Source organism: Trachinotus anak, unplaced genomic scaffold (assembly GCF_046630095.1).
Source record: "Trachinotus anak isolate AG129_WGS33_773 ecotype Australia unplaced genomic scaffold, CSIRO_AGI_Tana_v1 ptg000021l, whole genome shotgun sequence".
Lineage (NCBI taxonomy): Eukaryota > Metazoa > Chordata > Actinopteri > Carangiformes > Carangidae > Trachinotus > Trachinotus anak.
Genome location: NW_027273872.1, coordinates 14,964,195 through 14,985,670, shown reverse-complemented (window position 1 = coordinate 14,985,670; position 21,476 = coordinate 14,964,195). Strand labels below are relative to the sequence as shown.

The following is a 21,476-nucleotide window of genomic DNA, read 5'->3' as shown; positions in this document are numbered from 1 at the left end:
AGCACCATGGACAGAGACGGTGTTTGCGACTTAAATCAGACTCTTCTCTAGAGGTTATATCTTACTAGATATTTATTGTCACTATCTAGCGGATACAGAGGCAAAATAGCATCCTGTATGAACGAGACTCTCCTCTAGATTTTAGAAAGGTGTTACATCACCCATGCTTTCCAGTGTTGCTTGTCATTACCAAACACTTATCCCACTGTTAAAGCATTTGGAAAAATTAATTTGCTCCTTCTTTCGGCACCTTGGAGAGGATTATGGGGGATTTATACATTCATGTTCCTCTATGTCATAGAAAATGGTAAGTGTTTATCCCCCTACTTTGAATATCTTTGAATTCTCTTAAAAGATTTTTTTCTACATATTTAAATTGTATTCTGATTAAAATACGTATACAACATATTACATCGATTTAATCCAAACCTTCATAAATTATTTCCTCAGCATTTCACACATGTTCCATCTTACAAGAGTATTTTTTTTTCTGCAGTTTTGGTTTCTGAACTCAGTGGGCCGCTGTTGCCTAGTCTGTTGTAGTTGTATTATATTTACAGCTGTACCGCCTCTCCATGTCGATGTATGAGAGAGAAAGGGCAGGCGCAGACCGCATTGTCTTCCGATATACACGACGAGGCACAACTGTCTTTATTTTTCTCGTAATTTGAGGACTGCCTTTTGTTTTCACTCCCGTCCATCTTACTAACGGATTCTAAGAGGCTGCTTTTTCTTATTGCCTTGACAATTCAAAAGAATGAGACGGCAAGTACTGTTGTTTATTTCGCTCGTCTGTCTTCGGTCAGTCTCCGGTCAGGTCAGTTACTCCATTCCGGAGGAAATGCCAAGGGGCTCTATCGTCGGTAATGCAGCTCAGGATTTAGGTTTAGACGTTAAACGACTGAAGTTGGGTAACGCTCATGTTTATTCAGGCGACAGCACAGACTACATCGAGCTGAACAGCGAAAGAGGAGTCCTCCTTATCAAAGAGAGAATAGACAGAGAGGCGTTGTGCGGTGATACAACACCGTGCGCTGTGCATTTCCAGATTGTGCTGGAGAATCCTATGGAATTTTATAGCATAACAGTTGAGATTACAGACATTAACGATAATGCACCAACCTTTGAAAAAAGTGAGATTAAATTCATAATAAGTGAATCTGCAGTTGTGGGAGCGAAATTTGATTTAGAACGAGCAGTGGATCTGGATGTAGGTACAAATAGTCTTCAAAGCTACATACTCAAGCCAACCGATAATTTTTTACTTAAACTGCACAGCCAAGCGGATGGTACAAAGAATGTTGAAATGATCTTACAAAAAGCCCTGGATAGAGAGAAAAATGAGTTTATTTCTTTGGTGTTAACGGCTGTAGATGGAGGAGAGCCACAGATGTCAGGAACAATGCAGATTCTCATCACGGTGTTAGATGCTAATGACAATGCTCCTGTTTTTACACAGCCGATATACAAAGGTACAGTGGCTGAAAATGCTGCAAAAGGCACAGTTGTAACTACTGTTAGTGCCTCAGATGCTGATCATGGTTTAAACGGTAAAATAACTTACTCAATCACAAACACTTTGGATGACGTCAGACATATGTTTGAAGTAAATGAGGACAATGGTGAGGTTAGGTTGATTGGCCGTTTGGATTATGAAAAGAAAAGACATTTTCAGATCAATGTACGAGCAAGGGATAATGGAGGACTGACGGATTCTTGTAAAGTGATAGTTGATGTAATTGATATAAATGACAACGAACCAACAATTAAAATCATGTCTAAATCAACGATTATATCAGAGAGTGCAAACGCCAACACCGTCGTTACAATGATTAACATCCAAGACCCAGACTCGGGTGAAAACGGTAAAGTTCAGTGTTTTATAAATGACAACATTCCGTTCTTACTGAAATCAACATCAAATAATTTCTATAGTTTAGTGACTGACAGTGAATTAGACAGAGAAACAGCCTCTGAGTATAATATAACAGTGACCTGCTCTGATGAGGGAGTGCCCTCCCTCTCCAGCAGCGTCACTCTCACCTTACAGATCTCTGATGTGAATGACAACGCTCCTGTCTTTGAGAGGAGCTCATATGAGGCCTACATTGTAGAAAACAACACACCAGGCCTCTCTATATTCACAGTGAAAGCCAGAGACGCTGACTGGAACCAGAATGCCCGTGTTTCTTACATACTGGAGGACTCCTCTGTTAACGGAGTGCCTGTCTCCTCGTATGTGTCCGTTAGTGCTGATAGTGGAGTCATCCATGCAGTGCGCTCTTTTGACTACGAGCAGATCAAAGATTTCCAGTTCCGCGTCAAAGCTCAGGATGGAGGCTCTCCTCCACTCAGTAGCAATGTGAGTGTGAAAATACTGATCCAGGACCAGAACGACAACCCTCCTCAGGTTCTGTACCCAGTCCAGACTGGCGGCTCTCTGGTGGCTGAAATGGTGCCTCGGTCAGCAGATGTGGGCTATCTGGTGACTAAAGTGGTGGCTGTTGATGTGGACTCTGGACAGAATGCCTGGCTCTCCTATAAACTGCAGAAAGCCACAGACAGGGCGCTGTTTGAAGTGGGCTTACAGAATGGAGAAATAAGAACTATCCGCCAAGTGACTGATAAAGATGCAGTGAAACAGAGACTGACTGTTATAGTGGAGGACAACGGGCAGCCCTCTCGTTCAGCTACAGTCATTGTGAACGTAGCGGTGGCGGACAGCTTCCCCGAAGTGCTGTCGGAGTTCACTGACTTTACCCACGACAAGGAGTACAATGACAACCTGACTTTTTACTTGGTGTTGGCTCTGGCTGTGGTCTCCTTCCTCTTCATCACGTGTTTAGTGGTTATTATATCAGTGAAAATCTACAGATGGAGACAGTCTCGCATCCTGTATCACTCCAGTCTCCCTGTGATTCCATATTATCCTCCACGTTACTCAGACACTTTGGGGACAGGGACTCTCCAACACGTGTACAATTACGAGGTGTGCAGGACGACTGACTCCAGAAAGAGTGACTGTAAGTTCGGCAGAGCTGGTAGTCAAAACGTGCTGATAATGGACCCCAGTTCTACAGGGACGATGCAGCGGATACAGAGTGAAAAGAGCATCCTGGATGAACCTGACTCTCCATTAGAGGTTGGTTATTTAGGCTTCATTTTAGTTGTAAATTGTTTGCATATGTTTGTCCCATGTAATATATGAATCTATAAATCGTCGCCATTGATAAAAATCTGTAATCAGCACCACGGACAGAGACAGTGTTTGCGACTTAAAACGAAGTGTTCCCTAGTGGTTAAATCTTACTAGATATTTATTGTCACTTAAAAATAGCTTTTTGTGTCAGCTTTTTACATAATAGCTAAAAAGGTAAATCGTTTTGTAATGAAAAAATCTTCCTCTTGCTTCCATTCTCCCTGGTTCCAGAAAAAACCTATGTGTACTACGAGGTGTTATAAATTCAACTTGCATCCTCTTAAAAATACCGTTACAGTCGCCTTATTTTCTTGTTTTCTTTATCCTACAAAAATCACACATTTTAACTCTGTCTAACAATTACTTGTCATACGGCTGGTATTAGTATCCCTCGTGTAATTTTGATTTTGAACTCAGAGGGACGCTGTTGACTAGTATGAATCAGTTTTACAACACAAATGTAGTGGACCCTCCCATCAACTCCGTATATTTGAGCTAGAGGCGAGACAGAGAGATACAATGGAGCACACACGCGGATGATCTTACAGGACTCAAACACGGAGTTATTGAATGGCTTTTTCTTCCTTCTCTTGGGGGATTTCAAGACTATGTATTAACAGCGGATTTATGAAAAACGAATACAAAAGATGACTCAAAGGTTTACGCAAGGATTTTCTACAATGACGATGTCGGACGTAACAATGAAACGGCAAGTACTGCTGTTTATCTCGGTCCTTTCCTTCGGCTCGGTGCTCGGACAGGTCAGCTACTCCATTCCCGAGGAAATGCCCAAAGGCTCTTTCGTCGGCAACATAGCTCAAGATTTAGGTTTAGATGTCAAAAGACTACTCTCCGGAAAAGCTCGCATTTTTACACGAGATAGCACAGCATACGTCGGGCTAAACAGAGAAAGAGGAGTCCTCCTAATTCAAGAGAGAATAGACAGAGAGGCGCTCTGTAGACAAACGACGCCCTGTGCTTTACATTTTCAGATTTTATTGGAAAATCCAATGGAATTCTACAGTATCACTGTTGAAATCACAGATATAAATGACAACCCTCCCACCTTCATCACGAGCGATGTTCAATTTAATATCAGCGAGTCTGCGCTCAGTGGCACTACATTCAACTTAGATAGGGCTACTGATCTTGATGTGGGTGAAAATGGTTTAAAAACCTATGTCTTGAAACCCAGTGATATATTTTCTCTCAAAGTGAATAATCAGGGAGATGGAAGTAAAAATGTTGAGATGGTTTTGAATGCACCGCTGGACAGGGAGAAAAATGAACACCTGTCTTTAGTTCTGATGGCGGTGGATGGTGGCGAGCCGCAGATGTCAGGAACAATGCAGATCCACATCACCGTTTTAGACGCAAATGACAATGCGCCCGTTTTTTCACAGTCTGTTTACAAAACCTCTATTAAAGAAAATGCATTATTAGGAACAGTTGTACTGACAGTTACAGCAACAGACGCCGACCGCGGATCTAATGGTAAGATAACATATTCAATTTCAAGTATGCTAGATGATGCCCGTGGAATGTTTGAGATAAATAAGGACAGTGGCGAGGTCACCTTAAATGGAAAACTTGACTATGAAAAGGCGAGAAATTTTCAGGTTAATATTCGCTCTAGTGATGATGGAGGACTGACGGGTTCTTGCAAACTGATAGTTGATGTATTAGACGTGAATGACAACCATCCTGATATTCATATTATGTCAAAATCAAATGTGATTTCGGAAGATGCAAAACCTAACACTGTCGTAACAATGATAAATGTGGAAGATGCAGACTCTGCTGAAAATGGAAAAGTACATTGCGTCATTAATGATAATAACAATTTCATGTTAAAGTCAACAACCAATAATTTCTATAGTTTAGTGACAGACAGTGAATTAGACAGAGAAACAGCCTCTGAGTATAATATAACAGTGACCTGCTCTGATGAAGGAGTGCCCTCCCTCTCCAGCAGCGTCACTCTCACCTTACAGATCTCTGATGTGAATGACAACGCTCCTGTCTTTGAGAGGAGCTCATATGAGGCCTACATTGTAGAAAACAACACACCAGGCCTCTCTATATTCACAGTGAAAGCCAGAGACGCTGACTGGAACCAGAATGCCCGTGTTTCTTACATACTGGAGGACTCCTCTGTTAACGGAGTGCCGGTCTCCTCATATGTGTCCGTTAGTGCTGATAGTGGAGTCATCCATGCAGTGCGCTCTTTTGACTATGAGCAGATCAAAGATTTCCAGTTCCGCGTCAAAGCTCAGGATGGAGGCTCTCCTCCACTCAGTAGCAATGTGAGTGTGAAAATACTGATCCAGGACCAGAACGACAACCCTCCTCAGGTCCTGTACCCAGTCCAGACTGGCAGCTCTCTGGTGGCTGAAATGGTGCCTCGGTCAGCAGATGTGGGCTATCTGGTGACTAAAGTGGTGGCTGTTGATGTGGACTCTGGACAGAATGCCTGGCTCTCCTATAAACTGCAGAAAGCCACAGACAGGGCGCTGTTTGAAGTGGGCTTACAGAATGGAGAAATAAGAACTATCCGCCAAGTGACTGATAAAGATGCAGTGAAACAGAGACTGACTGTTATAGTGGAGGACAACGGGCAGCCCTCTCGTTCAGCTACAGTCATTGTGAATGTGGCGGTGGCGGACAGCTTCCCTGAAGTGCTGTCGGAGTTCACTGACTTTACCCACGACAAGGAGTACAATGACAACCTGACTTTTTACTTGGTGTTGGCTCTGGCTGTGGTCTCCTTCCTCTTCATCACGTGTTTAGTGGTTATTATATCAGTGAAAATCTACAGATGGAGACAGTCTCGCATCCTGTATCACTCCAGTCTCCCTGTGATTCCATATTATCCTCCACGTTACTCAGACACTTTGGGGACAGGGACTCTCCAACACGTGTACAATTACGAGGTGTGCAGGACGACTGACTCCAGAAAGAGTGACTGTAAGTTCGGCAGAGCTGGTAGTCAAAACGTGCTGATAATGGACCCCAGTTCTACAGGGACGATGCAGCGGATACAGAGTGAAAAGAGCATCCTGGATGAACCAGACTCTCCTCTAGAGGTTGGTTATTTGGAATTCATTTCGGCCGTAAATTGTTTCCATGTGTTTGTCCCATGTAATGTATGATTCTATTAATTATCGACATTAGTAGTAAGTGTACAATCAGCACCATGGACAGAGACAGTGTTTGCGACTTAAGGCAGACCGTTCTCTCGAGGTTAAATCATATTTTTTGTCAATTAAAAATAGCCTTTTTATGTCAGCCCTTTATATGTTAGAAACAATGTAAATCGCTTTATAATGAAAACATCTTCCTCTTGATTTGATTTTCTCTAGCTTCATTTAGAAAAACAAACAAACAAAAAACCTCATTGTGTAATTCGAGGTGTAATTTTAAGTTGCATCCTCTCAAAAATACCGTTACCAATCACCGTCTTCTCTGGGATGTAAATGGTTTGTCTCTTGCTTTCTTTATCTTACCAAAATCTTTTTTCTAGGCATTTAAACTGTCTTCCAAGTGCCAGTCGCTGAAACGAACATTCCTCGTGTAATTTTGACTTTGAACTCAGAGGGACGCTGTTGACCAGTATGAATCAGTTTTACAGCAGCTATGTAGTGGACCCTCCCATCATCTCCGTTGATTTGAGCTGGAGGCGAGACAGGGAGATACAATGAAGCATACACACGGGGGATCTAACAGAAATCAAATATGGAGTTACTAAACAGCCATTTCTTCTTTTTCTTGGGAGATTTTTAAGGCCCCACATTACCAGCGGATTTACCATTAACAAATGTCAGAGGGGACTGAAAGGTTTACATAGAGATTTCCTGCAAAGACGATGTCGGACATAACAATGAAACGGCAAGTACTGTTGTTTATCTCGGTCCTTTCCTTCGGCTCGGTGCTCGGACAGGTCAGCTACTCAGTTCCCGAGGAAATGCCCAAAGGCTCTTTCGTTGGCAACATAGCTCAGGATTTGGGTTTAGATGTCAAAAGACTGAATTCTGGCAAGGCTCGTGTTTTCACACGAGATAACGCAGAATACATCGAGCTAAACAGCGCGAGAGGAGTCCTCCTTATAAAAGAGAGAATAGACAGAGAGGCGCTTTGCGGACAAATGACGCCCTGCGCTTTGCATTGTCAGATCATATTAGAGAATCCGATGGAATTCTACAGTATTAACATTGAGATCACAGATATAAATGATAACCCCCCAACGTTTGAAACAAGTGACATCCACTTCAATATTAGTGAGTCTACGCTTAGTGGTACAACATTTATTTTAGACAGGGCTATTGATCTTGATGTTGGCAAAAACGGTTTAAAAACCTACATTCTGAAGCCAACCGATGCATTCTCTCTCAAACTGAACAATCAAATCGATACGAGTAAAAATGTGGAGTTGGCTTTGCACACACCGCTGGACAGGGAGAAAAATGATCAGTTGTCATTAGTTCTTACAGCGGTGGATGGAGGCGAACAGCAGATGTCAGGAACAATGCAGATTCACATCAACGTTTTAGACGCTAATGACAACGCTCCTGTTTTTACACAGTCTGTTTATAAAGCCTCCATAAAAGAAAATGCACCAGTAGGAACAGTTGTACTGACAGTTACTGCTACAGATGCAGATCGTGGCTCTAATGGTAGAATAACATATTCAATTTCAAGTACTCTAGACCATACTCGTGGAATGTTTGAGATAGATAAGGAAAGTGGCGATATTAAGTTAATTGGAAAACTTGACTATGAAAAGTCGGGAAATGTTCAAATAAATATTCGTGCAAGTGATGGTGGTGGACTAACTGGTTCTTGTAAGGCGATAGTTGATATATTAGACATAAATGATAATAAACCTGATATTCATATTATGTCTAAATCAAATGTGATATCGGAGGATGCTGGACGTAATACCGTAGTGACAATGATAAATGTTGAGGATACAGACTCTGGTGAAAACGGTAAAGTACATTGCTCCATCACTGATAATACATATTTCACTTTGAAGTCCACATCAAATAATTTCTATAGTCTCCTAACAGACGAGGAATTGGACAGAGAAACAGCTTCTGAGTATAATATAACAGTGACCTGCTCTGATGAGGGAGTGCCCTCCCTCTCCAGCAGCGTCACTCTCACCTTACAGATCTCTGATGTGAATGACAACGCTCCTGTCTTTGAGAGGAGCTCATATGAGGCCTACATTGTAGAAAACAACACACCAGGCCTCTCTATATTCACAGTGAAAGCCAGAGACGCTGACTGGAACCAGAATGCCCGTGTTTCTTACATACTGGAGGACTCCTCTGTTAACGGAGTGCCAGTCTCCTCATATGTGTCCATTAGTGCTGATAGTGGAGTCATCCATGCAGTGCGCTCTTTTGACTACGAGCAGATCAAAGATTTCCAGTTCCGCGTCAAAGCTCAGGATGGAGGCTCTCCTCCACTCAGTAGCAATGTGAGTGTGAAAATACTGATCCAGGACCAGAACGACAACCCTCCTCAGGTCCTGTACCCAGTCCAGACTGGTGGCTCTCTGGTGGCTGAAATGGTGCCTCGGTCAGCAGATGTGGGCTATCTGGTGACTAAAGTGGTGGCTGTTGATGTGGACTCTGGACAGAATGCCTGGCTCTCCTATAAACTGCAGAAAGCCACAGACAGGGCGCTGTTTGAAGTGGGCTTACAGAATGGAGAAATAAGAACTATCCGCCAAGTGACTGATAAAGATGCAGTGAAACAGAGACTGACTGTTATAGTGGAGGACAACGGGCAGCCCTCTCGTTCAGCTACAGTCATTGTGAATGTGGCGGTGGCGGACAGCTTCCCTGAAGTGCTGTCGGAGTTCACTGACTTTACCCAGGACAAGGAGTACAATGACAACCTGACTTTTTACTTAGTGTTGGCTCTGGCTGTGGTCTCCTTCCTCTTCATCACGTGTTTAGTGGTTATTATATCAGTGAAAATCTACAGATGGAGACAGTCTCGCATCCTGTATCACTCCAGTCTCCCTGTGATTCCATATTATCCTCCACGTTACTCAGACACTTTGGGGACAGGGACTCTCCAACACGTGTACAATTACGAGGTGTGCAGGACGACTGACTCCAGAAAGAGTGACTGTAAGTTCGGCAGAGCTGGTAGTCAAAACGTGCTGATAATGGACCCCAGTTCTACAGGGACGATGCAGCGGATACAGAGTGAAAAGAGCATCCTGGACGAACCTGACTCTCCTCTAGAGGTTAGAATTTGCTAGCTATCTGTTCCCGTGTTGAAGTCACACACAAATATTTTTTCTCTTAATTTCAGCACCTTGGAGAGCGACACAATTTCGTACTTTTTCCAGTTGCATTTGTTTCGTCTTTTTAAGGTGGCTGCTCTATTTATACAAAATGTAATTCACTTCTAACACTTACATCACATTTTATTCATTTTGGTGCCCCTGTATTTTTCAGTTAAACTGTAGCATCCAATAGCACCGCCCACTTAAAGAGATGTTCTTCTTTTTATTCTTCATCTAAGCATGCCAAATTATTTTTGCACATTTCAGCTGCAGTTTGACTTTATGAACTCAGAGTGCCGCTGTTGACTAGTTCGTATCAGATTTACCACAGACTCTTTGTCCCTCCCATCAGATCTTTATTTGAGAGAGAGAGAAAGAGACTGAAGCAAAGCGCGCCGTCTGGAATTTACCGGAGATACACGACGTCGAATCCTTTTTCATGTCAGGAATATACTTAAAAATCCGTGTTGACCTTTGAATTGGGGAAGACAAATGTTCAAAAGGCGGTGATGGTTTACACAAGGACAACGTCGGACAGAACAATGAGAGGGCAAGTACTGTTGTTTTTGTCGGTCCTCTCTCTGAGGTCGGTGCTCGGACAGGTCAGCTATTCCATTCCTGAGGAAATGCCAAAAGGTTCTCTAGTCGGAAACATGGCCAAGGATTTTGGCTTAGATGTTAAAAGACTAAAATCGGGTAAAGCTCGCATCTTTACTCCAGACAGTGACGAATATATTGAGCTAAATACGGAGAGAGGAGTCCTCCTCATCAAAAATAGAATAGACAGAGAGTCGCTCTGTGGACAAACGACGCCTTGTGCTTTGCATTTTCAGATTATATTAGAGAATCCGATGGAATTTTACAGCGTGACTATTGAAATCACAGATGTGAATGATAACCCCCCGTCCTTCGAAAAGAACGACGTCAGATTTAAAATTAGTGAATCCGCTGTTAGTGGGGCGAAATTCATATTAGATCGCGCAGTTGATCCTGATGTAGGTTCAAATGGACTGCAAACATATAAACTTGAACCTAGAGATAACTTTATTGTTAAATTACATGATCAAGCAGACGGAACGAAAAATGTCGAAATGGTGTTAGAGAAACCTCTTGACAGAGAAAAGCACGAACACCTGTCTTTAGTTCTGACGGCGGTAGATGGAGGAGAGCCGCAGATGTCAGGAACAATGCAAATTCTGATCACTGTTTTAGACGCTAATGACAACGCTCCTGTTTTTACACAGCCCATTTATAAAGCCTCCATAAAAGAAAATGCACCAGTAGGAACAATTGTACTGACGGTTACTGCTACAGATGCTGATCATGGATCTAATGGTAGAATAACTTATTCTATTTCAAGTATATTAGATCATGCCCGTGGGTTATTTGAAGTAAATGATGAAAGTGGTGAAATTCGGCTGAAAGGAAATGTTGACTATGAAAAAGCTCGAACATTTCAGATAAACGTTCGTGCAAGTGATGATGGAGGACTGGTTGACTCCTGTAAAGTGATGATCGACGTCATTGATATGAACGACAATAAACCCGATATTCACATAATGTCTAAATCAAACGTAATATCAGAAGATGCCAAACCTGGTACTGTTGTGACAATGATAAATATTCAGGACGCAGACTCGGGTGAGAATGGAAAGGTTCAGTGTACTATGAATAATAATATTCCTTTTGTGATGAAGTCTACAACCAATCATTTCTATAGTTTAGTGACAGACAGTGAATTAGACAGAGAAACAGCCTCTGAGTATAATATAACTGTTAACTGCTCTGATGAAGGAGTGCCTTCCCTCTCCAGCAGCGTCACTCTCACCTTACAGATCTCTGATGTGAATGACAACGCTCCTGTCTTTGAGAGGAGCTCATATGAGGCCTACATTATAGAAAACAACACACCAGGCCTCTCTATATTCACAGTGAAAGCCAGAGACGCTGACTGGAACCAGAATGCCCGTGTTTCTTACATACTGGAGGACTCCTCTGTTAACGGAGTGCCAGTCTCCTCATATGTGTCCGTTAGTGCTGATAGTGGAGTCATCCATGCAGTGCGCTCTTTTGACTACGAGCAGATCAAAGATTTCCAGTTCCGCGTCAAAGCTCAGGATGGAGGCTCTCCTCCACTCAGTAGCAATGTGAGTGTGAAAGTACTGATCCAGGACCAGAACGACAACCCTCCTCAGGTTCTGTACCCAGTCCAGACTGGCGGCTCTCTGGTGGCTGAAATGGTGCCTCGGTCAGCAGATGTGGGCTATCTGGTGACTAAAGTGGTGGCTGTTGATGTGGACTCTGGACAGAATGCCTGGCTCTCCTATAAACTGCAGAAAGCCACAGACAGGGCGCTGTTTGAAGTGGGCTTACAGAATGGAGAAATAAGAACTATCCGCCAAGTGACTGATAAAGATGCAGTGAAACAGAGACTGACTGTTATAGTGGAGGACAACGGGCAGCCCTCTCGTTCAGCTACAGTCATTGTGAATGTGGCGGTGGCGGACAGCTTCCCTGAAGTGCTGTCGGAGTTCAGTGACTTTACCCACGACAAGGAGTACAATGACAACCTGACTTTTTACTTAGTGTTGGCTCTGGCTGTGGTCTCCTTCCTCTTCATCACGTGTTTAGTGGTTATTATATCAGTGAAAATCTACAGATGGAGACAGTCTCGCATCCTGTATCACTCCAGTCTCCCTGTGATTCCATATTATCCTCCACGTTACTCAGACACTTTGGGGACAGGGACTCTCCAACACGTGTACAATTACGAGGTGTGCAGGACGACTGACTCCAGAAAGAGTGACTGTAAGTTCGGCAGAGCTGGTAGTCAAAACGTGCTGATAATGGACCCCAGTTCTACAGGGACGATGCAGCGGATACAGAGTGAAAAGAGCATCCTGGATGAACCAGACTCTCCTCTAGAGGTTAGACTTAGCTAGCTATCTGTTCATACGTTAAAGTCACGCTTTTAAGCGTTGAAATAACTTTCCTCTTAATTTCAGCACCTTGGAGAGCGACACGATTCCATGTTCCACGACGTGCATTATCTTGTCTTTGGTTGCTATAGATATATTTTTCAAAATTGTATTTACATCTAACATTCATATCTCATATTCCTCATATAGGTACTGTTTCATTTGTCAGTTAACTGATATATCAAGCAACACTACCCAGTTTCAGGGGAACTATTGCTCTTTTTTTTCTCAATCTAAGCATATCGATTTAATTTTGCACATTTCAGATGCAATTTGACTTTATGAACTCAGAGTGCCGCTGTTGGCCAGTTCGTATCAGATTTACCACAGACTCTTTGTCCCTCCCATCAGGTCTTTATTTTAGAGAGAGAAAGAGGCAAAAGCAAAGCGCACCGTCTGGAATTTACCGGAGATACAGGACGTCGAATACTTTTTCATACCGGGAATATAATTTAAAACCTGTGTTGTCCTTTCAATTGGGGAAGATAAATGTTCAAAAAAACGTTGATGGTTATACTGGGATAATGTCGGACAGAACAATGAGAGGGCAAGTACTGCTATTTTTGTCCGTCCTGTCTCTCGGCTTGGTGCTCGGACAGGTCAGCTATTCCATTCCTGAGGAAATGCCAAAAGGTTCTCTAGTCGGAAACATGGCCAAGGATTTTGGCTTAGATGTTAGAAGGCTTCAATCGGGTAAGGCTCGTATATTTACTCGAGACAGTGGCGAATATATTGAGCTGAATACGGAGAGAGGAGTCCTCCTCATCAGAGACAGAATAGACAGAGAGTCGCTCTGTGGACAAACGACGCCTTGTGCTTTGCATTTTCAGATTATATTAGAGAATCCGATGGAATTTTACAGCGTGACTATTGAAATCACAGATGTGAATGATAACCCCCCGTCCTTCGAAAAGAACGACGTCAGATTTAAAATTAGTGAATCCGCTGTTAGTGGGGCGAAATTCATATTAGATCGCGCAGTTGATCCTGATGTAGGTTCAAATGGACTGCAAACATATAAACTTGAACCTAGAGATAACTTTATTGTTAAATTACATGATCAAGCAGACGGAACGAAAAATGTCGAAATGGTGTTAGAGAAACCTCTTGACAGAGAAAAGCACGAACACCTGTCTTTAGTTCTGACGGCGGTAGATGGAGGAGAGCCGCAGATGTCAGGAACAATGCAAATTCTGATCACTGTTTTAGACGTGAACGACAACGCTCCTGTTTTTACACAGCCCATTTATAAAGCCTCCATAAAAGAAAATGCACCAGTAGGAACAATTGTACTGACGGTTACTGCTACAGATGCTGATCATGGATCTAATGGTAGAATAACTTATTCTATTTCAAGTATATTAAATCATGCCCGTGGGTTATTTGAAGTAAATGATGAAAGTGGTGAAATTCGGCTGAAAGGAAATGTTGACTATGAAAAAGCTCGAACATTTCAGATAAACGTTCGTGCAAGTGATGATGGAGGACTGGTTGACTCCTGTAAAGTGAAGATCGACGTCATTGATATGAACGACAATAAACCCGATATTCACATAATGTCTAAATCAAACGTAATATCAGAAGATGCCAAACCTGGTACTGTTGTGACAATGATAAATATTGAAGACGTAGACTCGGGTGAAAACGGCAAGGTACAATGCAATATAAATAATAATATTCCTTTTGTGATGAAATCTACAACCAATGATTTCTATAGTTTAGTGACTGACAGTGAATTAGACAGAGAAACAGCCTCTGAGTATAATATTACAGTGACCTGCTCTGATGAGGGAGTGCCCTCCCTCTCCAGCAGCGTCACTCTCACCTTACAGATCTCTGATGTGAATGACAACGCTCCTGTCTTTGAGAGGAGCTCATATGAGGCCTACATTGTCGAAAACAACACACCAGGCCTCTCTATATTCACAGTGAAAGCCAGAGACGCTGACTGGAACCAGAATGCCCGTGTTTCTTACATACTGGAGGACTCCTCTGTTAACGGAGTGCCGGTCTCCTCATATGTGTCCGTTAGTGCTGATAGTGGAGTCATCCATGCAGTGCGCTCTTTTGACTACGAGCAGATCAAAGATTTCCAGTTCCGTGTCAAAGCTCAGGATGGAGGCTCTCCTCCACTCAGTGGTAATGTGACTGTGAAAGTACTGATCCAGGACCAGAACGACAACCCTCCTCAGGTTCTGTACCCAGTCCAGACTGGCGGCTCTCTGGTGGCTGAAATGGTGCCTCGGTCAGCAGATGTGGGCTATCTGGTGACTAAAGTGGTGGCTGTTGATGTGGACTCTGGACAGAATGCCTGGCTCTCCTATAAACTGCAGAAAGCCACAGACAGGGCGCTGTTTGAAGTGGGCTTACAGAATGGAGAAATAAGAACTATCCGCCAAGTGACTGATAAAGATGCAGTGAAACAGAGGCTGACTGTTATAGTGGAGGACAACGGGCAGCCCTCTCGTTCAGCTACAGTCATTGTGAATGTGGCGGTGGCGGACAGCTTCCCTGAAGTGCTGTCGGAGTTCACTGACTTTACCCACGACAAGGAGTACAATGACAACCTGACTTTTTACTTAGTGTTGGCTCTGGCTGTGGTCTCCTTCCTCTTCATCACGTGTTTAGTGGTTATTATATCAGTGAAAATCTACAGATGGAGACAGTCTCGCATCCTGTATCACTCCAGTCTCCCTGTGATTCCATATTATCCTCCACGTTACTCAGACACTTTGGGGACAGGGACTCTCCAACACGTGTACAATTACGAGGTGTGCAGGACGACTGACTCCAGAAAGAGTGACTGTAAGTTCGGCAGAGCTGGTAGTCAAAACGTGCTGATAATGGACCCCAGTTCTACAGGGACGATGCAGCGGATACAGAATGAAAAGAGCATCCTGGATGAACCTGACTCTCCTCTAGAGGTTAGAATTGACAGTAGAAGAAAATACAACTATCTCTAGTGTCCAGTACCATGGACAGAGACACAAAATCATGACCACCATATTATCTATCTATCTATCTATCTATCTATCTATCTATCTATCTATCTATCTATCTATCTATCTATCTATCTATCCATCTATCTATCATGAGATCTCAATATGTAGCCTATAAATATTATATTATGTATTTCTGCAATTTCATTTTACGTCCCTAAGTGCCGCTGTTGGTTAGTGTGAGAAAAATAAGGACCCTTTCCTGAGTGAATTCCTCCCTCGTCTGTCTGATGCGTTGTTAGAGCTCTATTTTAATCGGAACTGTATCCTGACGAAGCCAAGCGCCCAGTGTTTAGCAATGAGCTCATGATCACACAGCCTATCTGGTCGGATTTCAACACTGATTCGTTTTTAGATTCATATTCTACAAACGCTCTGGCCATGATGGGCGTTCTCTGTTGTGTGGCCGAAGAAAGATCATTTTCATGGAGGCCGCTGCTTCTCATCATTTGTGTCGCAGAAATGGCTCTCGGGCAGGTCCGTTATTCTATACCTGAGGAAATGGCGACGGGCTCCCTAGTCGGGAATATCATTCAGGATTTAGGCTTGGACGTTAAACGGCTGAGATCTGGGCGGGCTAGGATATTTACCGAGGACGGCAGTGAGTACATTGGTCTGAATGCAGAAAAAGGAACTCTGGTCGTGGCTAAACGGATAGACAGAGAAGAATTGTGCAAGCAAGTGTCTCCCTGCTCTCTTCATTTCCAAATCATCCTAGACAATCCAATGGAGTTGCATCGAATTGATGTAGAGATCACAGATATTAATGATAATGCTCCGTTCTTTTCGAAGAAGGAATACAATTTCCAGGTTAGTGAATCTGCCTCACCAGGCGCTCGTTATTCCCTTGAGAGTGCCAGAGATCCGGATGTAGCACATAACACCGTTCAAACATATAAACTCAACCCTGCAGATAATTTCAAATTGAATATTGTTTCTCGGTCTGATGGAACTAAATATATTGAAATGGTTCTTCACACATCCCTTGATAGAGAGAAACAAGAAGAGCATAGGTTGACCCTGACCGCGTTTGACGGTGGTAATCCTCAGAAATCGGGTTCTGTCAAAATAAATGTCGATGTTTTAGACGCAAATGACAATGCACCAGTATTCAGTCAGTCTGTTTATAGAGCAGCAGTTCCCGAAAACGCGTCGAAGGGCACCGTTATTTTAAAAGTCAGCGCCACTGATGATGATAAGGGAGCAAACGAAGAGTTAATGTATTCGTTCTCCCACCATACCGATGGTGCAGCATCCCTGTTTAACATGGACCCCAATACCGGGGAAATAGCCGTGATCGGTGTTTTAGATTACGAAAAAGCCAAACATTATGAAATAGATATTGAAGCTAAAGACAAAGGAGGGTTGGCAGACACAAGCAAGGTGCTAATTGAGGTGACAGACCTAAATGACAATGCCCCTGTCATAAGCATAATTTCCCTCTCTAATCCCATACCAGAGGACTCCGCTCCTGACACTGTTATAGCTATGCTCAATGTCAAAGACTTGGACTCAGGTAAACATGGCCAAGTTAAGTGTTTTATTAGCCCAGATCTACCTTTCAAAATCAAGTCATCATCGACTAATTTTTATAGCCTGATGTCTGACGACGTCTTAGACCGTGAAACAGTGCCTGAATATAATATTACAATAACAGCAATGGACGAGGGTTCCCCGCCTTATTCATCAAACAAAACAATTAATTTAAGATTATCAGACGTAAACGATCACGCCCCAATGTTCCCACAACCATCTCTGAACGCTTTTATCAGTGAAAATAATTCACCTGGCATGTCACTCCTCTCTGTCAAAGCCACTGACAAAGACTCTGGGAACAATGCGCGCATTTCCTATTTCCTTGAGGATAGCCAACTGAATGGGATGTCAGCCTCGGCTTACTTTTCTGTGAATGCAGAGAGTGGAGAGATACTTGCTGTGCGTTCCTTCGACTATGAGCAAACAAAAGAGTTCCATATTCGCGTCAAAGCTCAGGATGGAGGCTCTCCTCCACTCAGTAGCAACGTGACTGTGAAAATACTGATCCAGGACCAGAACGACAACCCTCCTCAGGTCCTGTACCCAGTCCAGACTGGTGGCTCTCTGGTGGCTGAAATGGTGCCTCGGTCAGCAGATGTGGGTTATCTGGTGACTAAAGTGGTGGCTGTTGATGTGGACTCTGGACAGAATGCCTGGCTCTCCTATAAACTGCAGAAAGCCACAGACAGGGCGCTGTTTGAAGTGGGCTTACAGAATGGAGAAATAAGAACTATCCGCCAAGTGACTGATAAAGATGCAGTGAAACAGAGGCTGACTGTTATAGTGGAGGACAACGGGCAGCCCTCTCGTTCAGCTACAGTCATTGTGAACGTAGCGGTGGCGGACAGCTTCCCTGAAGTGCTGTCGGAGTTCACTGACTTTACCCACGACAAGGAGTACAATGACAACCTGACTTTTTACTTAGTGTTGGCTCTGGCTGTGGTCTCCTTCCTCTTCATCACGTGTTTAGTGGTTATTATATCAGTGAAAATCTACAGATGGAGACGCGAGCGCTTGTTTTACAAATCCAGTGGGAATCTTCCTGTGATTCCGTACTACCCGCCCCTTTACGCAGACGTAGGAGGTACCGGTACGTTGAAGCAGGCGTTCAGTTATGAGGTGTACGGAACTACGGACTCCCGGAAGAGTGATATAAAGTGTTCTCAACCCTTCAGCCAGAGCACCCTGAGTGTTGACCATCATGCTACCAGGACAGTGCCACGGCATAAAACAGAGTCAGAGAATATGCTCACCGAGGTGAGATCAGCCTATCCCTTGCTTCCGGAAAACCCCCTTCCATAGTTTTTGTTTATTTTGTATGTTTGTGTCCTTAAATATAGTTTATCCACTGTTCAGTCATCATTTGGACAGTTCTGATACTGTGTCCATTTTACTTATTAAGTACACACTGAAAAGTCTTCTCAGTCTCACATTTATCTTATTGTGCCAAAAGTAGTCAACAAGTATTTAGTCTTTAGCTTCTCACAGATTATCGTGTTGTTGAATTTAAGGTTACACAAGTTTTTCTTTTTTTTCTTTTTTTTTTTTTTTGGGAGGGTTTAGGCCTTTTTACTCTGCCTCCTTTTCAGCTCTCCCAATTTTTGCATTTTATTCAGATGAAAAAGAATCACAATGCATTTCCGATTACTTGCTGGGCACACATATGTACTGGCATATTTTTGCTGCATTTTTTACTTTCATGTCATTCTTTGATGTTCATATTGATTTATTTATCATATACTAGTTCTGGCAATTATATGCCAGCAGTAGTTGAAACATGATGGTTTGTGTGTTGAAACATGTGTTGAAACATGATGATTTGTGTGTTGAAACATAATGGTTTGTGTGTTGAAACATGATGGTTTGTGTGGACAAACCAAGTAGGAATATGTTTAGTTGCCTAGAATTAGATCAATTTCTGCTTTCCCAGGCTGAATTATAATGTCCCATCAGAACATCATGTGATGACCTGCAGAGGTGTGAGATATTAATACAAAAGCTACAATGAAAGAAAAAAAATCCTGCTCATCCCTGCTCCAGCTTTGCTCCAGATTGTGCTCGCATAGAAACACACAACCATGCAGTGCACTATTTTTTCAGTGACCTAGTTCCCTTCACAACACGGTTCAGTCATAGACACAGGGCTGCATACACAGAAAAAAGAAGCAGGGATGGACGCAGACAAACTATAACAAAGGTAGTTGATGCAGATCAATAAACTGAATACAAAGAGAGACACAATTATATTTATTAAGAGGTTTAAAATGTGGTAAAGGAGAAAAGGGAACTGTCACTACAGATGCTGAGACTGAGAACAAGGGAGAGAAGCAGTGTGATGGAGAGGCAGAGAGGCAGCGGGGGAGGGGAAGAGGCACGTGGTAACCAGCACAGTCTCTACCATCCCTGTGCAGCATTTGTGTTGGTGATGCACAGCAGCCATTTTGATCTGCAGCCCTCTTTGTTGAAATGTAGGGCTAAGAGAAGTCTTACATGTGAGAGCTATGATTACTGACTGCGCTGTAAAGGACACAGACAGAGTGAGATATGTCTTGATAGGATATAAATGAATGGAAAGCAATAAGTCACAAGAGAGAGGGAGAGACATCTGGGCTGCATATGTTATATAAGGAATGACGAGAGGATGTCAGAAATCAGGGCAGAGGCTGAATGTGTTTGAACGGAAGAATTTAATGAGGAAAGAAAACTGAGCTTCTGAAGAAATTAGGCTAGAAAGTATTGAAATCTGACAAAGGCTGTATAATACTGACTCTCCTGTAGAGTGCTAATATGATTAACACAGTAATAGAGTAGAATTGCTGTCTACTGTAAGAGCCTCCACCTGTGAGGGCTTACATTATGTGCCGCAAATGAAAGCCATGCAGAGGGTGGTTTTCCCCTTTGTTGTGTGGTAAAAGTGACAGTGTGGTCGACTTGGCACAAACAACCCTGTCTTTATAATGACGCCTGTGGTGAGGAAAATGAAAGCATGTGTGCAAAATATCTTTCTTCTTTCAAAGTTGGTGGAAATAACATTTGTCTTCAGCTTAAGGGCACACAAAGCTTCACTTAAATATTTAGGTTGATGCATGAGTGATGACTAAATGCTTGTATGATGTGGCTGAGGATTGTCTGCCTACAGTTATGTTTGCTGGAGTTCCATCCAGTTTTGGAGGAAGTACTATCAACTGGTGTGCATGGTTTAATCGCTCTGGGAGGCGTATGTGTTTTAGCAGTAAAGTCTGTGTGATACTGTGTGTGCATGTGAAACTCGAAGCTGATAAACTACAAAGCAGAAACTTAGGTTAAGTGTATTAACCCCCATATCCGCTGGAAGTAGTCTGTCATCATTATCAGCCCACATCTGTGTCTGCTTTACCTGCTTCTACTGTGTTTGAACCATTATGTCTCATTTTCTCAGGTTTATAGTGGCAAACGTTTTTACTGAGCATCATAAATTCTTTTGACCACAGTGTCTCCTTAGGGGTCAAAGCTCACAGAAACTATTTGCAACCATCTACACAGTTTGGTCTTTTTCATATGCTGTACCTCTTCAGTGTGTTGGTGTTTCATCTTTCTGTTTAAGAAACCTATCTTGGAGATGTCATCAGCCAACTTGCATCTCCTGCAAGGTCCACATCATCAGTTTTTTTAAAACCTGTTCCTGATCACAAAACTATAATCACATGCCGAAGCTCCCAGTTCCCACAGGCTTGAGCTTTTGTTTAAGTGTTCCGGTTTCTTAGCCAAGTTGTCTGGTGAGCAGCTGTGTTCCCATATGTGTGCCGGTGGGACCCGTCAACATACTGTGATCTATGTGTGCGTGTGTATGTGTGTGGGGATGTTGTTCATGTATAAATCCTCACTGTATTTTTGTTGATATTCCGGATATTTGAGATATCAGGGGCCTTTTGGTGTGACTTCATTCCCACAGAGGAGATGTACAGCACTTTCATACACTGAGTGTAATATGAACAGATGAAAAAAATATGTACATAAGCGCCTGAATTCAAATATGGGTTCACTTATTCTGAGGTGGCCCATCCAACTATTTGTATCCTGTCCTGCTCTGCGGGTAATGATCTCCATCAGTGGAGAGGCTGAATCGCAGAGACTCCTTTCAAATGTGTACATAGCTTCAGTGTATCATACTCTCTCCAACTGAAGACTGCTTGGGCTAATAGAGATAGATAAAGTCAAGCAGTTAGAAAACATACTTAAGTCTAAGCTTCAAGCGTCTCCTCAGCAGGCATCTATCCTGCTTAAGTTTCAAGAACATGGCGATATTCTATAGCTGACCATGACTGTTTTTTTATTATGGAAGTGGGGAAGTAAAAAGTACATTAGAATGGAATTAACACATTTCACATCTTTACAGCCATTATTAGCAACAGACGTGTTTTTCATGTAACAGTTACTGATATATTGCTTGGTAAAACATGTAGAGATGGCAAATTTAT

General features: G+C 42.8%; 2 protein-coding genes across 43 annotated transcripts in view; both read left to right on the top strand.

Moving 5' to 3' along the window:
- The window catches only part of LOC139606386 (protocadherin gamma-C5-like), a 276,343-nt gene that overhangs the window by 207,175 nt on the left and 47,692 nt on the right, over nucleotides 1-21,476 (top strand). The window contains exon 1 of one of the 42 annotated variants that reach the window (XM_071458547.1): nucleotides 738-3,142. The exons of 32 other annotated variants lie outside the window; for them this stretch is intronic. In XM_071458547.1, coding sequence (XP_071314648.1) covers nucleotides 758-3,142 — 2,385 coding nt within the window. In that variant the 5' untranslated portion in view covers nucleotides 738-757. 9 more of the 42 variants (XM_071458536.1, XM_071458529.1, XM_071458555.1 and 6 more) reach the window with 9 other exon arrangements.
- LOC139606106 (protocadherin beta-16-like) lies at nucleotides 3,150-6,351 on the top strand. Its single transcript, XM_071458131.1, has one exon. The coding sequence runs from the start codon at nucleotides 3,847-3,849 to the stop codon at nucleotides 6,349-6,351; it is 2,505 nt and encodes an 834-aa protein (XP_071314232.1). The 5' UTR covers nucleotides 3,150-3,846.

Bases quoted from the DNA above. Each gene is read 5' to 3' on its own strand.
- LOC139606106 (XM_071458131.1), top strand. From the start codon at position 3,847: ATGACTCAAAGGTTTACGCAAGGATTTTCTACAATGACGATGTCGGAC.